This window comes from Xenopus laevis, chromosome 7S (genome assembly GCF_017654675.1).
Source record: "Xenopus laevis strain J_2021 chromosome 7S, Xenopus_laevis_v10.1, whole genome shotgun sequence".
NCBI classification, from domain to species: Eukaryota; Metazoa; Chordata; class Amphibia; order Anura; family Pipidae; genus Xenopus; species Xenopus laevis.
The window spans coordinates 23,256,937-23,279,051 of record NC_054384.1 but is presented as its reverse complement, the minus strand read 5'-3'; the positions used below and the strand labels follow the sequence as shown (position 1 = coordinate 23,279,051).

Genomic DNA, 22,115 nt, shown 5'->3' with positions numbered 1-22,115 from the left:
AAGGCTCGATACAATCATGAAAAAAGCGTACGATTTGTCGCCTGAAAACCCAGATTTTTTCTGATTATCACCCATAAACCATGAATTCTATGGGTTTTTATAAGGGTAGATCATGATATCTTCCAATTTTAAACGGAACATCTGCCATTGACTTCTACATGACCTCGGCAGGTTTGAGATGGAGTATTTTTTTAATTTTGAACATACAGTAGGGGGCGTTTTTAATTTTGAACATACAGTAGGGGGCAGATTTACTAAGGTTCGAGTGAAAATACAAAAAGTTCGAATTTCGAAGTAATTTTTTTGAATACTTCGACCATCAAATAGGATATCACGACTTCGAATTTACTTTGACTTTGATTCAAAGTGAAAATTGTTCGACTAATCGACCATTCGATAATCGAAGTACTGTCTCTTTAAAAAAACTTCGACTTCAATTCTTCACCAACTTAAACCTGCCGAGGTGCTATGTTAGACTATGAGGACCTTCCAGAGCAATTTTCTAAGTTTTTTATATTCAAAGCAAAATCGTACCCTGCTAAGCTGAGAGGCAGGACAGAAAACCACTTCAGTGAAGAGCAAGAAATGGACAATTTAGGGAAAAGAGCTTGGGATAACCCTGCATTTGACGGTTCTCCATCTCTGAAGATTAAAGCCATTTACGATAAAATCGTTCGAATCGTACGATCGGAATATGATCGTACGATGAATAAAATCCTCCAACTTCAAATTCAAATGTCGGAGGATTCTATTCGATGGTCGAATATCAAATTATTTTCCACTTCGAAATTCGACCCTTGGTAAATCTGCCCCTAAGTGTATATTGTTCCTTTAATATTAATACACTCTTCTCCTTCTCTTCCGACCCCTACATGTACCATCAACACTGCAGCTGGAGGGTTAAGTTTGGCAGTGTCACCAAAGCATTGGATCTTAAACTGATTTGGCCACTAAAATGCTGGGCTATGGTGACCCATCAGACAGGGACTGCATCAATATTTTTATGTGGTATTCACCCAATGGGATTTCAAACCTGCCAGATATCTTGCTGATATTCCTCCAGATATTGGAAAGGCAGACGCTCCTGAGGGCCCCATACAGTACATGGGCCAATAAGCTGCCAACATGGTCTGGAGGGAGCTTTTATCAACTCATGTATGGCCAGTTACCTTTAAGGTCCCAGCACTGTTATTATGCGCTCAAATCAAGGCATATCTCAGCAAATCCCAGCATGTTCTCTTTTTATTAGTTATTAATGGCATTAATGAAAGTAATGAATTAATGGTAATCAACTTTTCAAAAAACATTGGGGCAAATGTACCAAAGGGGCGAAGTCACTAACGCTGGAGAAAATTCGCCAGCGTGGCGTAATTTCGCAACTTCGCCAATTTACTAACGGGCGTTGGTGTAAATTCGCTAGCGAAGGAGATAGACTGTTGCGCCACTTCGCACTCTAACGCCAGGCAAATTTTCGCTCTGGCGAATGGACATAACTACGCAAATTCACTAAGATGCGGATTTTAATGAACGTTACCTCTTGCGCCAGACTTGCCTTCGCCACGTCAGACCAGGTGAAGTGCAATAGAGTAGATAGGAGTTCCTCAAAAAAATTTGAAAAAAAAGACCCAAAAAAGGCTGGGGACTTTTCAGTTTTTCAGGGTGATAGGCTGCAAAAGATTATAATTTTTTTTTAGGGTACCCGGCTTCCCCTCTACATTTCCTAACATATGACACATAAACTATACACTGGGCACATGTGTAGGGCAATATAACAACTCTATATTATTTTAAGGTTCCCTGGGCTTGTGTAGTGTAATGTTTTGCTGCAACATATATGTTGACATTTAATTTCCCGCAGTATGCAAATTAGCCAACACTAGCACAACTTCTCTTTGCTTGCTGAATTAACGCTAGCGAAACTTCATCATCGTTCGGCGCCCTGGACGCGACTTTGCATTTTAGTGAATTAGCGCTGTCTTGGCGAATTTTCACCTGGCGATGTGAGTGCAGCTGTCTCTGATGAATTTCCGGAGGTTAGTGAATTTGCCCCATTGAGTTATAAAAATGTTATTTGCTTTAAAATTATTTTTAAACGTAATTGCCATTGGAAGAAGTATTTTCTTTCCCTTTCTGCACTTTGGGTTCTGTCTCTTGAAACAATGTAGCAGGAGGTGGCCTTGCATGCTTCTTCACAGATCTGCTAATCAGATGGTTTCCCCTACATTGTTTCGAAAGGTAAAATCCTCAGGGGAGAGAACAGAAAGGCATAGCTGGCTACAATATCATATATCCAATAGTTATATAAACTAACAGCTACAAAACCATTGCAAGATCCTATTTTAGGTTTACATCTTTTACAGAACTCCTTCTTCACAGAAGGTGCTGTCATGTGCTGATTGTGTGTCTATTACTTCTACCCCATAAATGTTTACACATAAATAGAAATATATACAACGTATAGGTGGTAATTTTTTTTTAAGGGGTAATGTACAATGTAAGAAGAGTTGCACTGACTGTGCTAGTCTAGTAACCAATACACAGTGATATAACCAGAACTCACTGGGCCCTCCACATCATTTTAGGGCCTCTTAAAATTATTAAAAGATAGTTTTCATAAACATATATTGAAACTGATTATCAGTCAGTGCCCAAGTGCCCCTTATGCTTTATGGGCCACACAGGGTCTCTTTTCTCTCTAGTTATGCCCCTGCTAATTGGATGTTTTAAACAGCAAAATACTACAATAGATACTTGCTTATTGGTTGGTAGGAGTTATTCTACATCTTTCATTCCATTGCAATAACCCCTAAGGTTACCATTTATCCCAAAATTCTGGTTTGCAGTCTTTGCTACTGACCAGTGTCATCGACATTGGCAATCCAACATGTGACAGGAGCCACAAATCTGTGCATGGCCAAATCATAACAAATCCTACGTCTACGCCTGGTGTGGAATAAAATGTTTTTTTAAGATAAAGGATCCATGATTTATTTTGTGACTCAGCCATAAAGCATGACAGGACTTCTGTCACACACACACACACACACAACATCATTGTTTCCATGTACATATAATTGTCTATGTTTTTACACAGCGCCACTTTAGAAGACAACTTGTGTTCGATAGAAATGACTTGTGTGAATTGTAGCCTTCTGCTAAATGCCTATAAATAAACAAGCACATAAACAAAGACTCTGGGAAGGTTAGTAGCCTAAGAGGAGGCTTGGGGTTTAAGGAAATGAATATTGATGCTCTAATTTCCTTACCCAATGTAACCGCAAATTGAACGTACATTATTTGGAGAAATATGAGCCTGCAGTATTTAAGCATTAGTTGATCCGGGCTGTTGTTTTATAACTACAAGGTTTCTAATTTTAATTCTGTGAATAATGCTGCCAATGTTGAAGCTCCTTCCCTGTGACCTTGGAGTCAGTGTCTACAGTGTTTGTTTGTTTTAAGGAATGAAAACCTTTCTTCTCTTCCATTAATGGGATGACTGGAAGTATCTGCCACTTTCCTGTTATCCTGATTTGATGATTGTATTTGAGCTCACGCTTACTGTATATTTTATTTGGCAGAAGATCATGTGTAATTTGAGAATTGGACAGATAAAATTTCATTGAGGCAAATGCAAGTTCTGTACAGCTTAGGGGTCATTTATGGATAAAGTGCACTTTTGGACAAAATCACCATGTATATATTTTACACATAATGCAATGTTTTCCCCATAATCCCGGCGTAATTGCAGCTGTGTTCCTGCCCCAATTGTGCACAATGCCCAGATACGGTGCTGCTTTGACACAAATTTTGGAGATCACTTTGGGAATGTATGTTCAAAATAGTATTAGCAGCCAAATCAATGGGTGCAATTAAAGTTGTCACCTTTTGGCAGTAATAATAACAGGTAGGGTGGGTACATGTTTGTGAGCAGGTGTAGTTGTGACACTAAGGGGATTTGAAGAGTAGGGCAGGTATCTGTGGGACAGAGGGGGGCTGAGAGAGGGGACCAGGGTGGATCAGAGGCATGCTATGGGTGGAAAAACTAGTTATTATTAATTTACCGGCAAGTACATTGACTCTGGCCTTGGCTGGTATTTTACTGGCTACATTATTATTATTACTACTTTGCATCCATTTTAGAACACTCACGATTGCGAATGTGTTAGTAAATCACCCTTTTTTTATTTCCAAGAAGCAACAAGGAGAGGTTTTGGACACTGTCAGAAATACAATCATGGAAAAATTCCCATTTAGCCTTAGGGCTATGGCACAAGTGAGTTTTGCTTTAGCTCAGCAGTCAAAATGTTCCTTTCCTTATCCCACCCTAAGGCTAATTGCACATGGGGCATTTTTTCCCACCAGCGTATTTCAGCTAGGATAGAATAGTACTCACAAAACACAGTGAGTTCTACCCATCCCCCCATTCTCCCACTCCAGGCCCCCACCTGTCCATTCCCTGCCACCCACCTATGTCCCTTTCCCACAGGTATGAGAGCTGCTGGGTGGGGGGCTTTATTATAACTATAGAAGAAACAGACAGAGTGGATTGGGCCCCCCTGTCCCCCAGGTCTGCTTCCTCTATAGTTACGCCAGTGATTCCACCCATTTCTCTCGCCATAGACTTAAGTCCAGCGTCACAGTTGGCATATGCCAGCAAATAAAAGTCCAATCTGGTCCTGTCAAGGGAGAATTGGCACTAAAATGCATACTTTTGGGTTTCCAAAAGATCTAAGTGTGCTGTCAGTCTGATCCCATGTCTTTACATGTAACGTGGGTCAGACAGGAGCTGATCAACACTGACCAAGGGGTGACCTACATGCACTGTTTCACAGCATCATGTATCATTTGTGTCCCTTTAATTTCAGCAGAATTTAAAACAATATACATTGCCAGTATTTTACTTAACTACTCTCCAGAGTCTCATTTGTCGTCACACAGACATTTACCAGGCAGATATTTCTGCTTTTCTTGTTTTCTTTTATTTGTTTATTTGTACCCTAAATCAGTTCCAGATGTACTAGGCGTAATCTTGTCATCAGCAGCACCATGACATACAAGCAATTTGCTGCATATAATCTTATTCATACAAGCCAATATACATTGTGTGTGTCTATGGCTATCTACAAACAACACATGAAAGGCCCTGCCTGAGCATAAAAGCGGTATTCATTGCTCCCCATTGTGCAATTGTTATCTCTTAGTAACACGAGCTCTCCTCAACACTCATCAATGGGATGTGCCCAACAATGGCCATTAGCTAAACAAAGCTGTGTGCGGAACTACTGTACCACCATGATGCAAACCATTTGGCTCTCCATGCCTGAAAATTGCATCATTACAAAATTAGATTTGGCATTTTTTTGAGAGTTAAGCTGGCCATAGATGCAAAGATCCGATCGTACGAATCAACGTACGATCGGACTTTCCCATCTCCCGACCTGCCACTAACCATTCAGATCAAAGTCTTACCATTCCGATCAAATAAAGTAGTAAAAGAACAGATCAGCCAATGTTCTGCCCCTGACAGCAATCGTACGATAATTATGTCCGACAAAAGCTAGTGACAGTCTCCCACTGAAAATCGTACGATCGGCAGTACAAGTATAGGATCCTTTACCCAGAATGCTCGGATCTTTCCATAATTTGGATCTTCATACCTTAAGTCTACTAGAAAATCATGTAAACATTAAATATACCCAATAGGCTGGTTTTGTCTCCAATAAGGATTAATTATATCTTAGTTGGGATCAAGTACAAGCTACTGTTTTATTATTACAGAGAAAAAGGAATCATTTTGTAAAAATTGGATTATTTGGATAAAATGGGGTCTATGGGAGACAGCTATTCCGTAATTCAGAGCTTTCTGGATAATGGGTTTCCGGATCCAATACCTGTACACGCAGAGATATTATCGGCAGGCGACAGAAATTTTCTAACCTGTCCGATCGACCAAACGACCAATCTCCGCCGGACGAAAAATGTCAGGACTCTCCACACACGATCCAAAAATCATACGAATCCACGATTCGTACGATCGGATTGTTGCGTCTATGGCCAGCTTAAGAAAAGAAGGGAAATGAAGGATATATATATATATTTAAATATATGTGGTGGCACATATATTATGCCTTTGGTAGCATATGTTACATGCAGGGATTCTAATATAAATTTGAAATGCAATGCATCTCTGTAGGTTTAAACTACATCTCCCCACATGTTCCAGGTTCCCTACCCATATAAAATGCCAATAGTAATAGATCTGTGACTGCTGGGGAGGTGCCTGCCTGCATTCTGCACACTGTGAATCCAGTCATAGACCAGTATTACATATACAACAGGGCAAATTCACTAAAGGACGAATTTTTCGCCTGCAAAGGCTCTTCACGGCACTTCACCAGGTGCAAATTCTCTACCACTATGTTAATTCACTAAAATGTGAACTTGTGTCTCGGCAGCCGAAGTTTCGAAAGCGTTAATTCGTCAGCGCGAGCATTTCATAGCAAAATTTGAATAGGACAGGTACATATAGGTCATATATATGTCTTTATTAGTGATGTTTGTGCAAATGCTTGAAGTGGTCACTTATTATTAAAAATGTCCAAGGAAGCAAAATAAAGACAAAAGAGATTCTCTATTGTCCTAGACATGAGCCCAACCTAAAACAAATGTTGCATGCCCCTCAAAAGGTTAAAAAAAAATTTAAAAACAAAATTTAAAAATAAGACAAACCTGCTTTAAAATATGAAAAAAAACGCCAGCCATCATTTTTATGACTTTTCAGCATACAGGAAATGATGTCACTGACATAAGTTTGAGGAGGATGAAGCTTCATCTTATCAGGTTGCCAGGTCTAAGCTGGCGAAGGAAACTCTGGCGAAAAAGTTAATGTTATGTAAAATTTGCAGAGCTTGAACGAAAATGCGCTTGGCGAAAGGGCGCAAAACTGCGCTAGTGATGGTCTTTTTCGCTACTGAAATGTCCACTATGCCTGTAAGTAAATTGCCGATGTCCCTGTAGATGGTATTTCTGGTAAAACTTTCGCTAGCGACAGTCACTTCACTCTTTAGTAAATCTGCCCCAATGTGGCTTAAAGCGATGGTTCACCTTAAAGTTAACTTGTAGTATATTATAGAATGGCTAATTCTAAGCAACTTTTCCATTGGCCTTTATTTTTTTATTTTTTATAGTTTTCAGATTATTTGCCTTTTTCTTCTGACTCCAGCTTTCAGCTTTCAAATGTGGGTTACTGCCCCCATGTAAAAAAACAAATCTTCTTTAAGGATAGAAAATTTTAGTTATTGCTACTTTTTATTACTCACCTTTCTATCCAGGCCTTCTCTTATTCATATTCCTGTCTCTTATTCAAACCAATGCATGGTTGCTAGGGTGATATGGACCCTAGCAACCAGACTGATGTAACTGCAAGCCGGAGAGTTGCTGAATAAAAAGCTAAATAACTTTAAAAAAAAAACACAAATAATAAAAAAAATTTAGCCTAGTCTGAGGTTTTTTACTGCACCAAGGATGAGCCATGGAGTGCCCCTGTATAAGAATGTGTAATTTAGGGCTCTTACAGACGAGCTTTTGGAGCTGCGCTCCCCTGCATTCCGTTTCTATGCATTCAGCCGCAGGGGAGCGCAGGAGTAGACGCATTCTGTTTTTTTCAATGGGGCTGTACTCACACAGGCGCATGTAGGCACCGAACACAGGAAAAATGCAGCATGTTGCGTCTCAACCTGCATTCGGCGCCTACACGCGTCTGTGTGAGTACAGCCCCATTGAAAAAAACTAAATTCCTGCGCTCCCCTGCGGCTGAACGTATAAAATTGGAACGCAGGGGAGCGCAGCTTCAAACACTCATCTGTAAGAGCCCTTAAGAACAAGGTTTGTCATGTGTTTAATTGTATCTTTCTTATTACATGAAACTGGTGATAATGCTACTAATAGGATTTTCTCTCAAGTTCTGGTACAAATTGTTATTAATTTATGTTCACAGCAGACAAATTGCTCAGGTGGGATGCTGTGTACTAGAAATATGCTTCCAAACAACAGCTTAGTTAATTAAGCCATGATTTATTAATGAACAATTAATTATACCTTATTTAGCAGTTCTAATAGCTGCATGAGTAATTTTATTAATCACCTCTGTGCTAATTGCCGATGTGTACAGACGGATCCCTAATTACATGTGCAGACATATGCAAAAGGACTAACGACACTGAGCTGTGCAGAATTGATGTTTTAGTTCAAGTTTCATAATCTACTGATAGTTCAGAAAAGAAAGCAGACACTGCAGGAATAGCGACCATTGCTAGGCAGTCTAAGGGCTCTTACACACGGGCATTTTTTCCTGTGCTCCCCTGCGTTGCACTTTCTTCCGCTCAGCCGCAGGGGAGCGCAGGAGTAGACGCAATCAATTCTTGTGAATGGGGCTGTACTCACACAGACGCATGTATGTGCTGAACGTAGGTGAAATGCAACATGCTGCTTCCCACCTGCGCTTGGCTCTTACATGTGTCTGTGTGAGTACAGCCCCATTCACAAGAATTGATTGCGTCTACTCCTGCGCTCCCCTGCAGCTGAACGGAAGAAATCGCAATGCAGGGGAGCGCAGGAAAAACCGACTGTGTGTAAAGGTGGCCATACACGGGCAGATAAAGCTGCAGATATCGGTCGTTTAGACCAATTTTACCGCTTATCCGTTTATCTGCCCGACGGGTCATCCCGATCGATATCTGGCCACGATATTGATCGGGAAGTTTTGATTTTCACCTGACCGACCCGTCGGAGCCCCTTGGCGTAACATAATCCGATCGTTCGACCATACGGCCAAACGGTCGGATTACCCTCGATATAGCCATGCCGTTAGTGGCATATTGGGGCAAGATCCGATCATTTGGCGATGTCGCCAAACAAGCGGATCTTTGAGTCTATGGCCAGCTCAAGAGCCCTTCGGCTGTAAAATACATTGTATTATTTACACCTATAATCCCCTATATTGTTTACACCTGTAGAATCCTGCATTGTTCATTGTACTGCCTGCCCTGCTCTACCCTACCTGTGTGCCATACTCTGCCTGCCCAGCACTGCCTATGTGCACCATACACTGCCTGTTGGAGGTGAACCTGGTGGAGTTTGTCCTGGGGGTTTGTAAATATTTGTAAATACTTCTTAGGGGGGGTACGGTCCCTATGGTATTTAAATATGTGCTGGGGATTGCTGTACTCTCCACAGGGAAGGAGGAGACAAATGCAGTCTGGCAGTCTATGGATTCTAACAAATTCCAGAGGGGCTGCAGTCAGATGCCATAGACAGTCACTAGTTAGGCTGGTGGAGGGCTGTTTGGGCCTCTTTGTACTTGAAATGCCTGGGCCTATTTTGAATCCCAATCTAGACATGGGCATATGGATTTAAGGGTAACATAGTAACATAGTAAGGTTGAAAAAAAGATACACATTGGTCAAGTTCAACCTTTTAACCGGCCTAACTGCCAGTTGATCCAGAGGAAGGCAAAAACCCCATCTAAAGCCTCTCCAATTTGCCTCAGAGGGGGAAAAATTCCTTCCTGACTCCAAAATGACAATTGGACTAATCCCTGGATCAACTTGTACTATGAGCTATCTTCCATAACCCCGTATACCCGTACTTGCTAAAAAGCCATCCAACCCCTTCTTAAAGCTAATGTATCAGCCTGTACAACTGATTCAGGGAGAGAATTCCACATCTTCACAGCTCTGTAAAAAACCCCTTCCGAATATTTAGACGGAACCTCTTTTCTTCTAATCGGAATGGGTGACCTCGTGTCAGCTGGAAAGACCTACTGGTAAATAAAGCATTAGAGAGATTTTTATATGATCCCTGAGTATTTCATAATATGACATACGATTGGCGGGTGATGTCCCTGCAGTGAGCACCAAACATTTGGTTATTTGGTGTTCTACATTAATGTGGGTATGGGTTTAACATTTATTGTGATAACATGTGTGTGGGTTTTAAGTGGGTGTGGTTTACAAAGGGGAGTCACCAACACTGGCTTTCATTGTGCTTTACTACACTTAGCAAATGCTGCAAACAGCTTAGTTGTCCTGATGAACACAGCTTGTCTTTATCCATTGTCTGTTTTATTCCGCTTGCTTCTGTCGACGTTCAGTAAAATGTAGGTTAGCAAGAAATTTCCGTAACCGCACTCATCTCTGCGCACGTTTGCAATTTACGTTCATTTTCTATGTTTAGTGGTTTTTGAGATAGTTGCAGTTTTAGACTAATACAAGACTTTTTGGCTTAACTGAGAATCAGCCAGTTGAGGGTTAAATGAATACAGGTGCATAGGAAGGAGATGGAATCTCTGTAGCTGTTAGGATTAATAGTGTGTTTAGCAACCAGTCAGTGGTCAGAATGCAGAGTAAATAGAAAAGAAAATAACATTTATTGGTTGCCAGGGTCCATGACCCCTTCGGCTAGACAGCTGGAGAGACACATAATAAGAAGGCAGATAATGAAAGCCATTAAAAACAGATTAAATGAAAAGTTGGTAACACTAATTAAGACTTCATTTACTAATAATAACTGATAATTATAACTTAAAGGGGGTCTAAACCTAAACAAATTAATTTATATACATTTTCTTTGACCTTTGAACAATTATGCCATTTATATTCATTTTCTGTTCTTTAGCAGTTTCTGAAATATTAGCATTTTTAGAGAATTGCGAACGGCTAATACCAAGTTGACACTCTTAATTCACTCTTCTTCAAAGAGAGCTGTTAGGGCTCTTACACAGGGGCGGGGTTTCCTGCGCTCCCCTGCGTTTCGCTTCTTCGTTCAGCCGCAGGGGAGCGCTGGAGTAGACGCACTCAATTATTGTGAAGGGGGCTGTACTCACACAGACTCAATCATGTAAGCGCCAAACGCAGGTGGGAGCAGCATGTTGCATTTCACCACCGTTCGGCGCATACATGCGTCTGTGTGAGTACAGCCCCCTTCACAATAATTGAGTGTGTCTACTCCTGCGCTCCCCTGTGGCTGAATGGAAGAAAGCGCAACGCAGGGGAGTGCAGGAATAAACGCCCGTATGTAAGAGCCCTTAAAGTGAAAGCTGTTAAAGAACTGCCTAAAACTGGTAATATCAGAGAAAAAAACTAAAAATTAGAAAATCAATATTAATTGCAGTTTTCAGACATGAATAGAACATAAATGGGTAGGGGTGGGGGGTCACAGTTCCTTTCCAGACCACCAGCTCTGTGGACCTCCCCGCTAGTTATATCACTGGACCTCCATGCAGAGTAACCTAATGCCAACAAGTCTAACTAATGTTTATTTTACAAAACATAAAGTACTTTAACAGGACAGTTCTATACGCCATCTTTGCCTTCATTTCATTTATAAAGGGTGTCCAAGTGTTTTAGCTGAAAAAACTGAATGCAAAATGTGGCATATACCACCAGCATATACTATTAGGAGGCTACTGTCATTCTGGAAGCACCACTATTTAAATATTAATTTCCAGCGTGGTTATAAAATTAGTTACGGTAATAGGATGTGATTTCTTCTGTCCATTAATGGATTAAGATACTCATTTAATAAAACGCTTGGCCAAACATGAAATCTCTGGTAGGACAAACATGTAGAAAAGAATCAGTTCCCACCAGTCGGATAAGGCATGTACAACTATAGCAGCACAGACGACATATGGCAAGCAGTTCCAATTGGAAATCAATGAGCCACTGAAGTATAAAGGTTCCCACCCCTTTGCCCATACGCTCTGGAGGATTTTTTGTTCCTGGATTAGTATGTGTGTTCATTGAACACATTAAGTAACCTTGTAGTAAAACAGTGCAAACAGCATGCTGTTTGGGGGTTCTTGCTTCATGTTACACTTGATTAGTGATGTGCGAATTTGGGGCGTTTCGCTTCACCGAAAAATTTGCAAATTTCCTGTGAAATTAGCGAAACTAAGAAAAATTCGGGAAACAGCACCAGCGTCTCATTTTTGACGTCAGCGTCCATTTTGTTGACACTGGCGAATTTTCACAGCGGTTTCGCCTGGTGAATAAATTCGCCCATCACTACACTTGATAGCAGACAATAGGTTAGCCCATCATTATTACTCTCAAGGGATTGTCCACCCTGAAATAATTTTCTGCATAATGAAAAACATTCTAAGCAACTTTCCAACATACATTTATTAAAAACGTTAAAATTACAGGTATGGGACCTGTTATCCAGAATGCTTGGGACCTGGGGTTTTCCGGGTAACGGATCTTCGTGTAATTTGGATCTTCATAACCTAAATCTACTAGTAAAATTATGTAAACATTAAATAAACTCAATAGGCTGGTTTTGCTTCCATTAAGGATTAATTATAGTTTGAATCATGTACAAGGTACTGTTTTATTATTACAGAGAAAAGCAAATCATTTTTAAAAATGTGGATTATTTGGATAAAATGTCTATGTCTATGGGAGACATCCTTTCGGTAATTCAGAGCTTTCTGGATAATGAGTTTCCAGATAACGGATCCCATACCTGTATCTTTGTAAATATAATTGCAACTTTAAGCAGTATTGGGTCATTTCTCTTCTCTGCTTCTGAAACAATGCAAAAGAAGTCAGTTCTCCTACAGGTCTGTTCATTTGCTGCTTCTGCTCCATTGTTTCAGGAGGAGTCAGTACATTCCCCACAGCAATGTAATGCAATATGTAAAATCACATAATATCTAATAATGAAAATGGTGACCATGAGTTTTGGCACTAGTGCATGTTTGTAGGTGAGACTCAAGCATTACTGGAGGTAGATGACAAGCATTGTATTCTGGCTATTTGTTTTGGGATAATGGGGCACAAATGCCTGACACCCACTGATGGGAGTTCTTTTCTGAAGGTTTCCTTTCCTGACCTACCTACCTACACTCAAGAAAAGGAAAGGATAGTTAGGAAGGCCATTATACCCCTTCGCTAGGGGGAGGGAGGTAGAAAGGAAGAAAGGTTCCTTCCTTTCTCCCTTCCTCCCTCCCCCTAACTATCCTTTCCTGTTCTTGAGTCACATTATTGGAAGGATATGGATAACTGATGACGGTAATGTGTATTCTCTTTTATATGGGCAGAAGTAATTTTATAATAATTATAACATAAATTAAAAAGAAATTAAAAAACACAAGGAAACAGTCAGTGTTAAGGGGTTCCATTAAATGGCAAGGAAACTAATTTTCAGGAGGGCCCCATTTTTTTTAAAACCCTACCCCAAGTAAATACAATGACCATGCTTCCCAACATTTAAATGAGGAGCAAATTAAACCTCCTACTACATCTAGTTACCCAATCTGTATAAATTCTGCCCACTTTCCCATAACACCCTCCCCCATTTCTGGACCAATGTGAGGTATGAATCATTAACTTGTGAGAATGCTCTACTATCTTTAGCAATTTCTAAAAGGTAAAAAAAAATGATAACTGTAAATGTTGCTATATTGCACTTGTTTACATTCCCAAATAGCCTCAAGGGGCCACTGAGAAATCTATAAAGATAGTGGAGCAGCAGGAATATACTCCAGGCCTATGCATTTTTCAGAGAAGTGGATCACCAACTTTCGGTCCATGAAAATCAGCAGCAGATGGAAGACCCCTAATACAAAAAATAATATAGCAATTTTTGTATAATGTAATGATGTCATTTGTTTGATTTTGTAATTTGATCAAAGTCATATTTTTTTTGCCCATGGGCCCCTTTCTGCAAAGCCCTAAAACTGGCTGCAGTCTTTATTTTTCTGCAGGGCTGCTTTAAGGCCCTGGGCAAAGACCAGATAGAAGAACCCATTTACTCTTCCCTGTATTTGTCATTCATCGTCCTGAATACTAAAGAATGGCAGTGGAATCAGTTTGGAACAGAGCAATGGGGAGGGTATAATTTGGTGAGGTCATAGGGGAGCAAATCACAGGCAGGTAGTGACATCTAGTCTAAAGGTGGCCATAGACACAATGATCCGCTCGTTTGGATCTTTCCCCGATATGCCATTAACGAGCATTGCTATATCGGGGGTAATCTGAACTTACGGCCGAACGATCCGATTACAATGGGCTCCGGCGGGATCGGTCGGGTCAAAATCAAACCTGTCCGATCGAATGATCTCCGCCGGACGAAAGATGTCGGCACTCTCCACACACGATCCAAAAATCGTACGAATCCTCGATCCGTACAATAGGATATGTGCGTCTATGGCTTAACTCTAATATAGCAATAATGATAACATTATACACAGCAGGTACGATAACCCTTTAAACCTCAAGGTGGCCATACATAGGTCTGTCTGACCAATATCTGAGCAAATATCAGTTGGGTAGGTTTGATTTTTTTCTTTTGGTGGTGAGAACCACATTGGTGATTCAATGCAGTTAAAGGGTGAGGTGCCAACCTTACCTATGATAAAACATCTCTCATACCCCATAATGAATACTCTCTTACCCTATAATAAATACAGATTTCTTACCCTATAACGAACATGTCTCTCTCTCTCTTAGGGCTCTTACTGATGCGCGGTTGAAGCTGCACTCCCCTGCGTTCCGTTTTTCTGCGTTCAGCCGCAGGGGAACGCAGGAATAGACGCTTTTTTCAATTGGGCTGTACTTACAGAGGCGCGTGTAGGCGCCAAACGCAGGACAAATGCAGCATGTTGCGTCTCAACCTTCGTTCAGTGCCTACATGCGCGTGTGTGAGTACAGCCCCATTGAAAAAAGCTTAATGCGTCTATTCCTGCTCTCCCCTGTGGCTGAACTCAGAAAAACGGAACGAAGGGGAGCGCAGCTACAACCACTTGTCAGTAAGAGCCCTTATGCTACAACATATGCAGCCCTTTTTCTTTGTCACATATTTTACTTTTTAGGAGTAATATAGTTCAGTTCAGTTAAAATGGTCCACCTTTGAAAGGGTTATTCACCTTTTAGTATAGTGCAGAGAGTGCTATTCTGAGACTTTTGGTTTTCAGTTATTTAGCCTTTAATTCAGCAGCTCACCAGTTTGCAATTTTAAAATTGTATTCTGATATTATATTCTAACATTTAAAATAAAATGTTCTATTTTCCCCTTAAAGTCATAGTTAAAAATATTCAAGAGACTAATAAGTATGCACCCAAACAAAAATGAATAAGTCGTTTTTTTTCTGGTGGCTGATTGGTAAATGCTGCATTTAATTTGCTGCATTATAATTAAAAGCAGAAGCATTAGCAAATTTACTTAATACGAGGCTTGGCTGATTCTCAGAAGGTGGGTGCCCACTGCCCCCACCAGCTGATAAATGACCTCAATTCAACATCTGTCATGTTGGAGTCAATTATTTAACAAGTGCATCCTATTGTCCTGGGATTATCAAGCCTCATTTCACCCAGGGCGGATTCACAGGGGTTAATGATCTGTATAATGTGACTGATTTGCAGTCACATGGTTCGAGTTCAAGGAAACATCTCAAAAGAAAGACCAAGTTGGGGCCAATCATTTAATTATCTTAATATTACAGAACGTTCCTTTTACCCACAGACTAATTTTTGTAGAAATTAAGAAGCCTCTGCTGTATCTCTTGTCAGCTTCCATATATGCACATTCTGGGGGTTATTCACAAGGGCAGAGTGAACCCAAAACTGGATTTAAAATGGAATGAGGTGTTTTTGGCAGAAAATCATATAACACGAAGAACTCACACAAGTGCTGATAAGGTGCAATTAGCATTAAATTGGGCAAAATGCTAGATTACATCCACAAAAATTTACAATGGTCTAAAAAAAAAAGAGTATATTGAAATTGAATAATTATTTTTGAAGTCGTTTCGAACAATTTTATCGTAAGATCGAACGATTTTACTTTGAATTCAAAAAACTTAGAAAAATGCTGTAGAAGGTCCCCATAGGCTAACATAGCACTTCAGCAGGTTTAATTTGGCGAAGTATTGAAGTCAAAGTTTTTTTAAAGAGACAGTACTTCGATTATCGAATATTCAAACTATTTTACTTCGAATCGAATTCAAAGTAAATTTGAAGTCCTAGTATCCTATTCAATGTATCGAAAAAAATACTTCGAATTTGAATTTTTTTATTTCGAAAATTCCCTCGAATTCACTTCGACCCTTGATAAATCTGCACTTATAATCAAAATTGTTTCAATACCATTTTTTATCTCCCTTACCCTACACCAAATGCTTTTTTTAATGCCAAAAAGATGGAGTAAAGCAATTTTAAAATTTAAATTTTATCTCCAGAAAAAATGTTAATAACACCAAAAACCACACTGACAGCTTTCTCATTTAATTGTCATTTTTTCAATATGTGACATAAAATTAAGAATTCAAGAGAAAATATGCAATCTGGAAAAAATCCAAATATAGCATATATATACAGTATATATATGTGTGTGCATTTGTGTGTCTGCCTATGTATATTTTTTAATTTTCAATTAAATATTCTGCAAAGCATGGGGGATCTGGGCTGCAGAGCTTGCTTGGCTGAGAACTGATTAGTTAATGGGATTTCAGTGGCTGGGTTACCTCCAGATATCAGTACAGATGGCAAAGCACATCCCTCTGCCAGACTGATGCTGCAAACGTAGAGATTTGCTGCATTCTCATCCTTTATTTCCCAGGGTGGGAATAAGCTGGGGCAGAAGCTAAGGGACGCCTGCCCACCTGCCACCATCTGCTAAGCCTTTCCATTCTCTCTATATAGATATAAATGCAGAGCTTCAGCCACAGTCAGTAGATGCTCCTTGCCTGAAGTGTATCTTGCAGTAGCCTTACACTGCCTTGTAGCTGGAGAGCCTTGTATCACTGCTAACAACACTGGGTATCAACAAAGAAGACAACTGCATAAAAATGAAATAAGGAGATACTACCCAGGCTGGGGTTTATTTTGAGTCTTTCAGAACTTTCTAGGGATAGAATATCTCTGCTGACATGAAGTCAGATTCACCAGTGCACAGGGAGTCCCATACTGGATGCCAGTCACCATGCCCACTAAGGTGCTTGCCAGCCAGGCTGGAAGGCTCTACCAAGAGACGTCTGGCTGCCAATGCCAGAGAAAGGAGGAGAATGCAAGGACTAAATACCGCCTTCGATAGTCTGAGGAAAGTTGTACCACAATGGGGTGAAGACAAACAACTTTCCAAGTATGAGACTCTGCAGATGGCGCTGAGCTACATCATGGCACTGAGCAGGATCCTCTCGGAAGCAGAGAGGTACAGCAGGACTGATCCAGAGGAATGGACTAATATTCAATATGATCACATTGAGGAGGAGCAGTGCCTCAGTTATATGGAGGTGAGATGCCCAAGAGACTGTGATCGTTACCTGCCCCAGACTTTTTCTCACTAGGATAAGAGCAGGCAAGGTACTACTGACCTGAAGACAGCACTGTTTTAATATAATTGGTCGGTTATACAGCACCCAATGATACAGGGACATTTGCATCATGGGCTATTTGTCATGTTGTTTTTCCCAATGCAATGCTTATTTCCTTAAGCACCATACGTTCAGGACTGGGTACATATGTAGGGAACCCCAAGTGATGCAGCCCAGAGTATGCGGTGCTGCAACGGATGGCAGTTAGTGAGCTGTGGAACACTGGAAAAGCCAAGTGCACTGGTATTTTGTGAAAGGACATGCAAGTTATTATGGGTGGCATATAATATTTACCTCCATACAGCACAGTGATATAACTTCATTGCCTCCATCATACCTGTATGATTATATATAAAATGGTAGTTCCTGAGTCACTACTTTCCATGTTACTTATGCACTGTTATCAGATAACATAGAGAAAGTAGTATTTATACATTAGAAAAAGTACTATATGTGCATATAAATTGGCGTTTAAAGCAGTCTGGATAAATCATTTTCTGTGGACTCTTTTCTTACCCCAAGGAGCCATTTATAGTTTAAGTGCTGCTATAGGCACTGCTCATAAGGGAAAGGAAACATTTTTGTCACTTGCTGATAATACAAATTGCATTCTACACCAGAATTCTTAATTAACTATACTGTCTAGTGAACAGAAAGGTCTAAATTAAAATCAACAAGAGGTATAATTTACATATTTTACCATTTTCTGGCTTCTGTCTGCCTTTTGAGAGTGGCAAATTACAACGTATATAAAATTCCTACAGGTCTCAATCTACTTGTTGCTGTAAAGACAAACCTTGGTGTATTTTTAAGGAAACCTTAAGTAATTCTTTTGGTTAGTATACATTTCTTAAATATTTTTATTTGTAATGGGCGTCAATTGTTTATTTGTAAACGCAGCTCCAAAAATAGCAGATATGCTTGTATTTTTCAGGTATGCAAATGGTATTTCAGCCTATATTGGGAAATTGAAATTGTAGTAAAACTGAACATATGGTGAATTGCTTGGCAATGTACTGTATACATGCTGACCTATAAGGGCTATGTAGCAAAGTTGGGAAAAAAATCACTGCAGGTTTATTGGTTTGTTGCAGATAGAATAATAAAATCTGACATTGCTGATGTGGGTAAGGTATTTTATTCCCCATTTAATATCTTAATCTTTCTTCTTACACTGAAAACATTACTAGCCCCTTGCCAATGTATTCTTATCTGTCAAATTCAGGAGTTCATGAGACTTACCTGTGCATAATCCCTATGAAACCAAGACAATGTGTGGGGAATAGGAGGATTTGCTGCACAAATTAGGGCAGAGATACATGGTCAGACTGTGACAAATCTCCTCTTCTTCGGAGCGTTTAATCTCCCCAAACTGCCTTCCCAGGCACTTTGTTCTCCGAAGTCGCCCGAAGTTGCCTAACGAGGCAACTTCAGCAACTTCGGAAACTGAAGCGTTCTACCCGGTGGAAGGCAGTTCGGGGAGATTAGTCGGCTGAAGGGCATGAACTTGATGGACTTTGGTCTTTTTTCAACCCGATTTAACTATGTAACTATGTAATCTGCATAATCCAGCACAAGGCAGTTAGTACAGGGCCTGCTGGCACTCTCCAGCTTGTACTTTCTGTATGATGGGCAAGCTAAAGATGTTCCCAGGAAAGCCCACCTTTCCCTTCCTCTAGTCTAGGCAATACTGTGAAACATAAAAAATGAAGCCCAAGTAATTTCTATCCATTATTGTAGTGCAAAGAGCTGCACCACAGCTCTCATACTACACAAATTGAATCACGGAGCCTGTTTTTTGCACTCTGCACCTTGCCCCATGTAAATAAGGCCCTAAAAGTGAATTCTGAGTTCTTAGTAAGAGAATAATGGTGTATAGAACCCTCTAAGGCCAAGCATGCTTTAAGTGTGAAAGGATTTACTGGATTAATTCATTTAATCATTATATTGCCTCATGGATAGAAGGGCAAAGAAGGGGTTGTAAATATGAGATCAAAAAAGACGAATTCTGGCCACCATTCATTTTCCATTAATTTTGTCTCAATACAAACTGTATGTATATACTACTTTCTAAGTTATATTTGATATGTTACAATATGTAATTTAAAGGGGTTGTTCACCTTCTAAACACTTTTTTCAATTCAGTTGTTTTTAGATTGTTCCCCAGAAATAAAGACTTTTTTCAATTACTTTCCATTATTTCTTTTTTACGTTTTTTCCAAAATCTAAGTTTACAGGTGAATGTCGGTGTCTCTGGTGTTTGAGTCTGGCAGCTCAGTAATTCAGGTGCAGATTCTGAACTGTTACAATTTTGCAACATTGAGTTGATCCATTTCTCAGCAGCATCTCTGGAATATTAGCAACTATTGTATCAATTCTAACAGCTGCCTTTAATGAAACCCAGAGATTCTGCTCAGCAGGGAGAAAGATAAGAAATGTATCAACTTAGGGGCCCATTCACTAAGCTCGAGTGAAGGAATAGAGGAAAATAGAGGAAGAATAGTTCGAATTTCGAATGTTTTTTTTGGCTACTTCGACCATCGTATTGGCTACTTCGACCTTCGACTAAGACCTTCGACTTCGAATCGAACGATATTCGACCATTCAATAATCTAAGTACTGTCTCTTTAAAGGAGAAGGAAAGGTTAAAACTAAGTAAGCCTTATCAGAAAGGTCCATCTAAATATACCAGTAAACCCCCAAAGTAATGCTGCTCTGAGCCCCCTGTCAAAAGAAACACTGCATTTCTTTTCTTCTATTGTGTACTCATGGGCTTCTGTATTAGACTTCCTGCCTTCAGCTTAAACCTAATTGCCCTGGGCAAGAGCATGCTCAGTTTGCTCCTCTTCCCCCGCCCCCTCCCTTCTCTGCTGTAATCTGAGCCCAGAGCAGGGAGAGCCTCAGGCAGGAAGTGATGTCACACCACATTAATACTGCAGCTCCTATCCTAAACAAACAGAGAGTTTCTAGAGCTTCTTACTCAGGTTTGGTAAAACATTCTACAGAATAAATATAGCATTCTAGCTTGCACTATTGCAGCTAATCTATTGGCAATAAAATGCCTCCGTAGCTTTCCTTCTCCTTTAAAAAAAAAACTTCGACCCCCTAGTTTGCACCTAAAACCTACCGAGGCCAATGTTAGCCTATGGGAAAGGTCCCCATAGGCTTTACAAGGTTTTTCTGATCGAAGGATAATCCTTCAATCGCTCGATTAAAATCCTTCGAAACGTTCGATTCAAAGGATTAAAATCCTTTGAATCGTTCGATTCGAAGGATTTAATCGTTTGATCAAACGATTATTCCTTCGATCGTTCAATCAAACGAATTGCGCTAAATCCTTCGACTTCGATATTTGAAGTCGAAGGATTTCAATTCGGCAGTCGAATATCGAGGGTTAATTAACCCTCGATATTCGACCCTAGGTAAATGTGCCCCTAGAACAGTTTACAGGATCGGTGACCCCCCCTCCCAGAGCTGCTTCAGAAGGAGAGAAATGACACTTTACACTTCAATATTAGAAAAACCGTCACACATAGAAAATAGAAAATCATTGCAAAAAATCGTTATTTCTCGTGATCTATCTGAAACCAACTAGTTGTTGAAAGGTGAACAACCCCTTTAACTTCTTTCTTCAATAAATACGCATAAAAAAATATTGCAAATCTTCTGCTTTTCTTAAATAACCCTTTATATGAGTTTGCATCTCATACTGTAGGATTGGTTGGGCTCCCCTCAAACAGTTATGCTGCTCAGTAAAATCACTGGAAAAAATTGCATCAGATTGAACCTTCTACAGGGTGGAAGGGACATGGTGGAGATCCCTGTATGGAGAAACTTCTCTTTCAGGAGCTTTGCACAAAGGTGGAAGGGTGTTGCACAAAGTTGGACCAATAGACGGCAGGTCCTGTTTAGAGAAACAGCACGTCAGGAGGTTTGCACAATATCTGGTTACAAGATGGAGTGACCATGTGAAGAACGAATTTGGGTAGATGGGTAAAACAATTATGGAAAAACAATTAAGAATAGGGGTTGCAATAGGGGTCAATTGATAAAGGGACCTATGCTGAGAAATAGATCTGGAATAGGGTTTCCACAAAATTAGGTCAATGGATGGAGGACTCCATGTAGAGAAATAGGCCTGTTAGGAGGTTTTCACAAAGTTGGGTAATTGGGAGAGGCCCTGTATGGGGAGAGAACAGTGGCCTAAAGACTGCAAATAGTATAGTCATGTGATGAAGGACCTTCAAAATAAAACCACGCACTCCTGCGACCATAGCCATGAGGATAAAAATTGTAACTTTATTCCATATAGTTAAAAAGTAAGCGTCCTAACGCGTTTCGTATCAACAGATACGTAATCATAGGCACGTGATGAAGGACCCCCAAAAAAAGTTCTCCTGATGCATAAGGTCATTTGTACCCCCTCTATGCCCCCTTGATGTAGTCAGCAGCATCAAGGGCAAATAAAGTCTTGAACTGTATTAAAAGGGGCATTGATTCACGGCAGGAAGGGGGTCATTCTTCTACTGCATAGAGCACTGGTAAGGCCCCATCTAGAATATGCCGTACAGTTAACTGACGCCTGGTAAAATTGCCCCTATGTTATAAGGATTTAGATTGTAAGCTCCACTGGGACAGGAACTAATAGGAATGATGTATAATCTTTGTAAAGGGCTGCAAATATATGTCATATAAATAATGGATAATAATATAAATATAACCAAAACAATGAAACACATTC

The 22,115-nt window shown here is 40.1% G+C and overlaps 1 protein-coding gene across 1 annotated transcript; it reads left to right on the top strand.

Moving 5' to 3' along the window:
• The first annotated feature begins 16,725 nt into the window (after positions 1-16,725).
• On the top strand, positions 16,726-18,810 carry atoh7.S (atonal bHLH transcription factor 7 S homeolog). Its single transcript, NM_001085820.1, is given in 1 exon segment — positions 16,726-18,810. A coding segment is annotated over 1 exon segment (417 nt). The 5' UTR covers positions 16,726-16,930; the 3' UTR covers positions 17,348-18,810.
• The last annotated feature ends 3,305 nt before the right edge of the window (positions 18,811-22,115 follow it).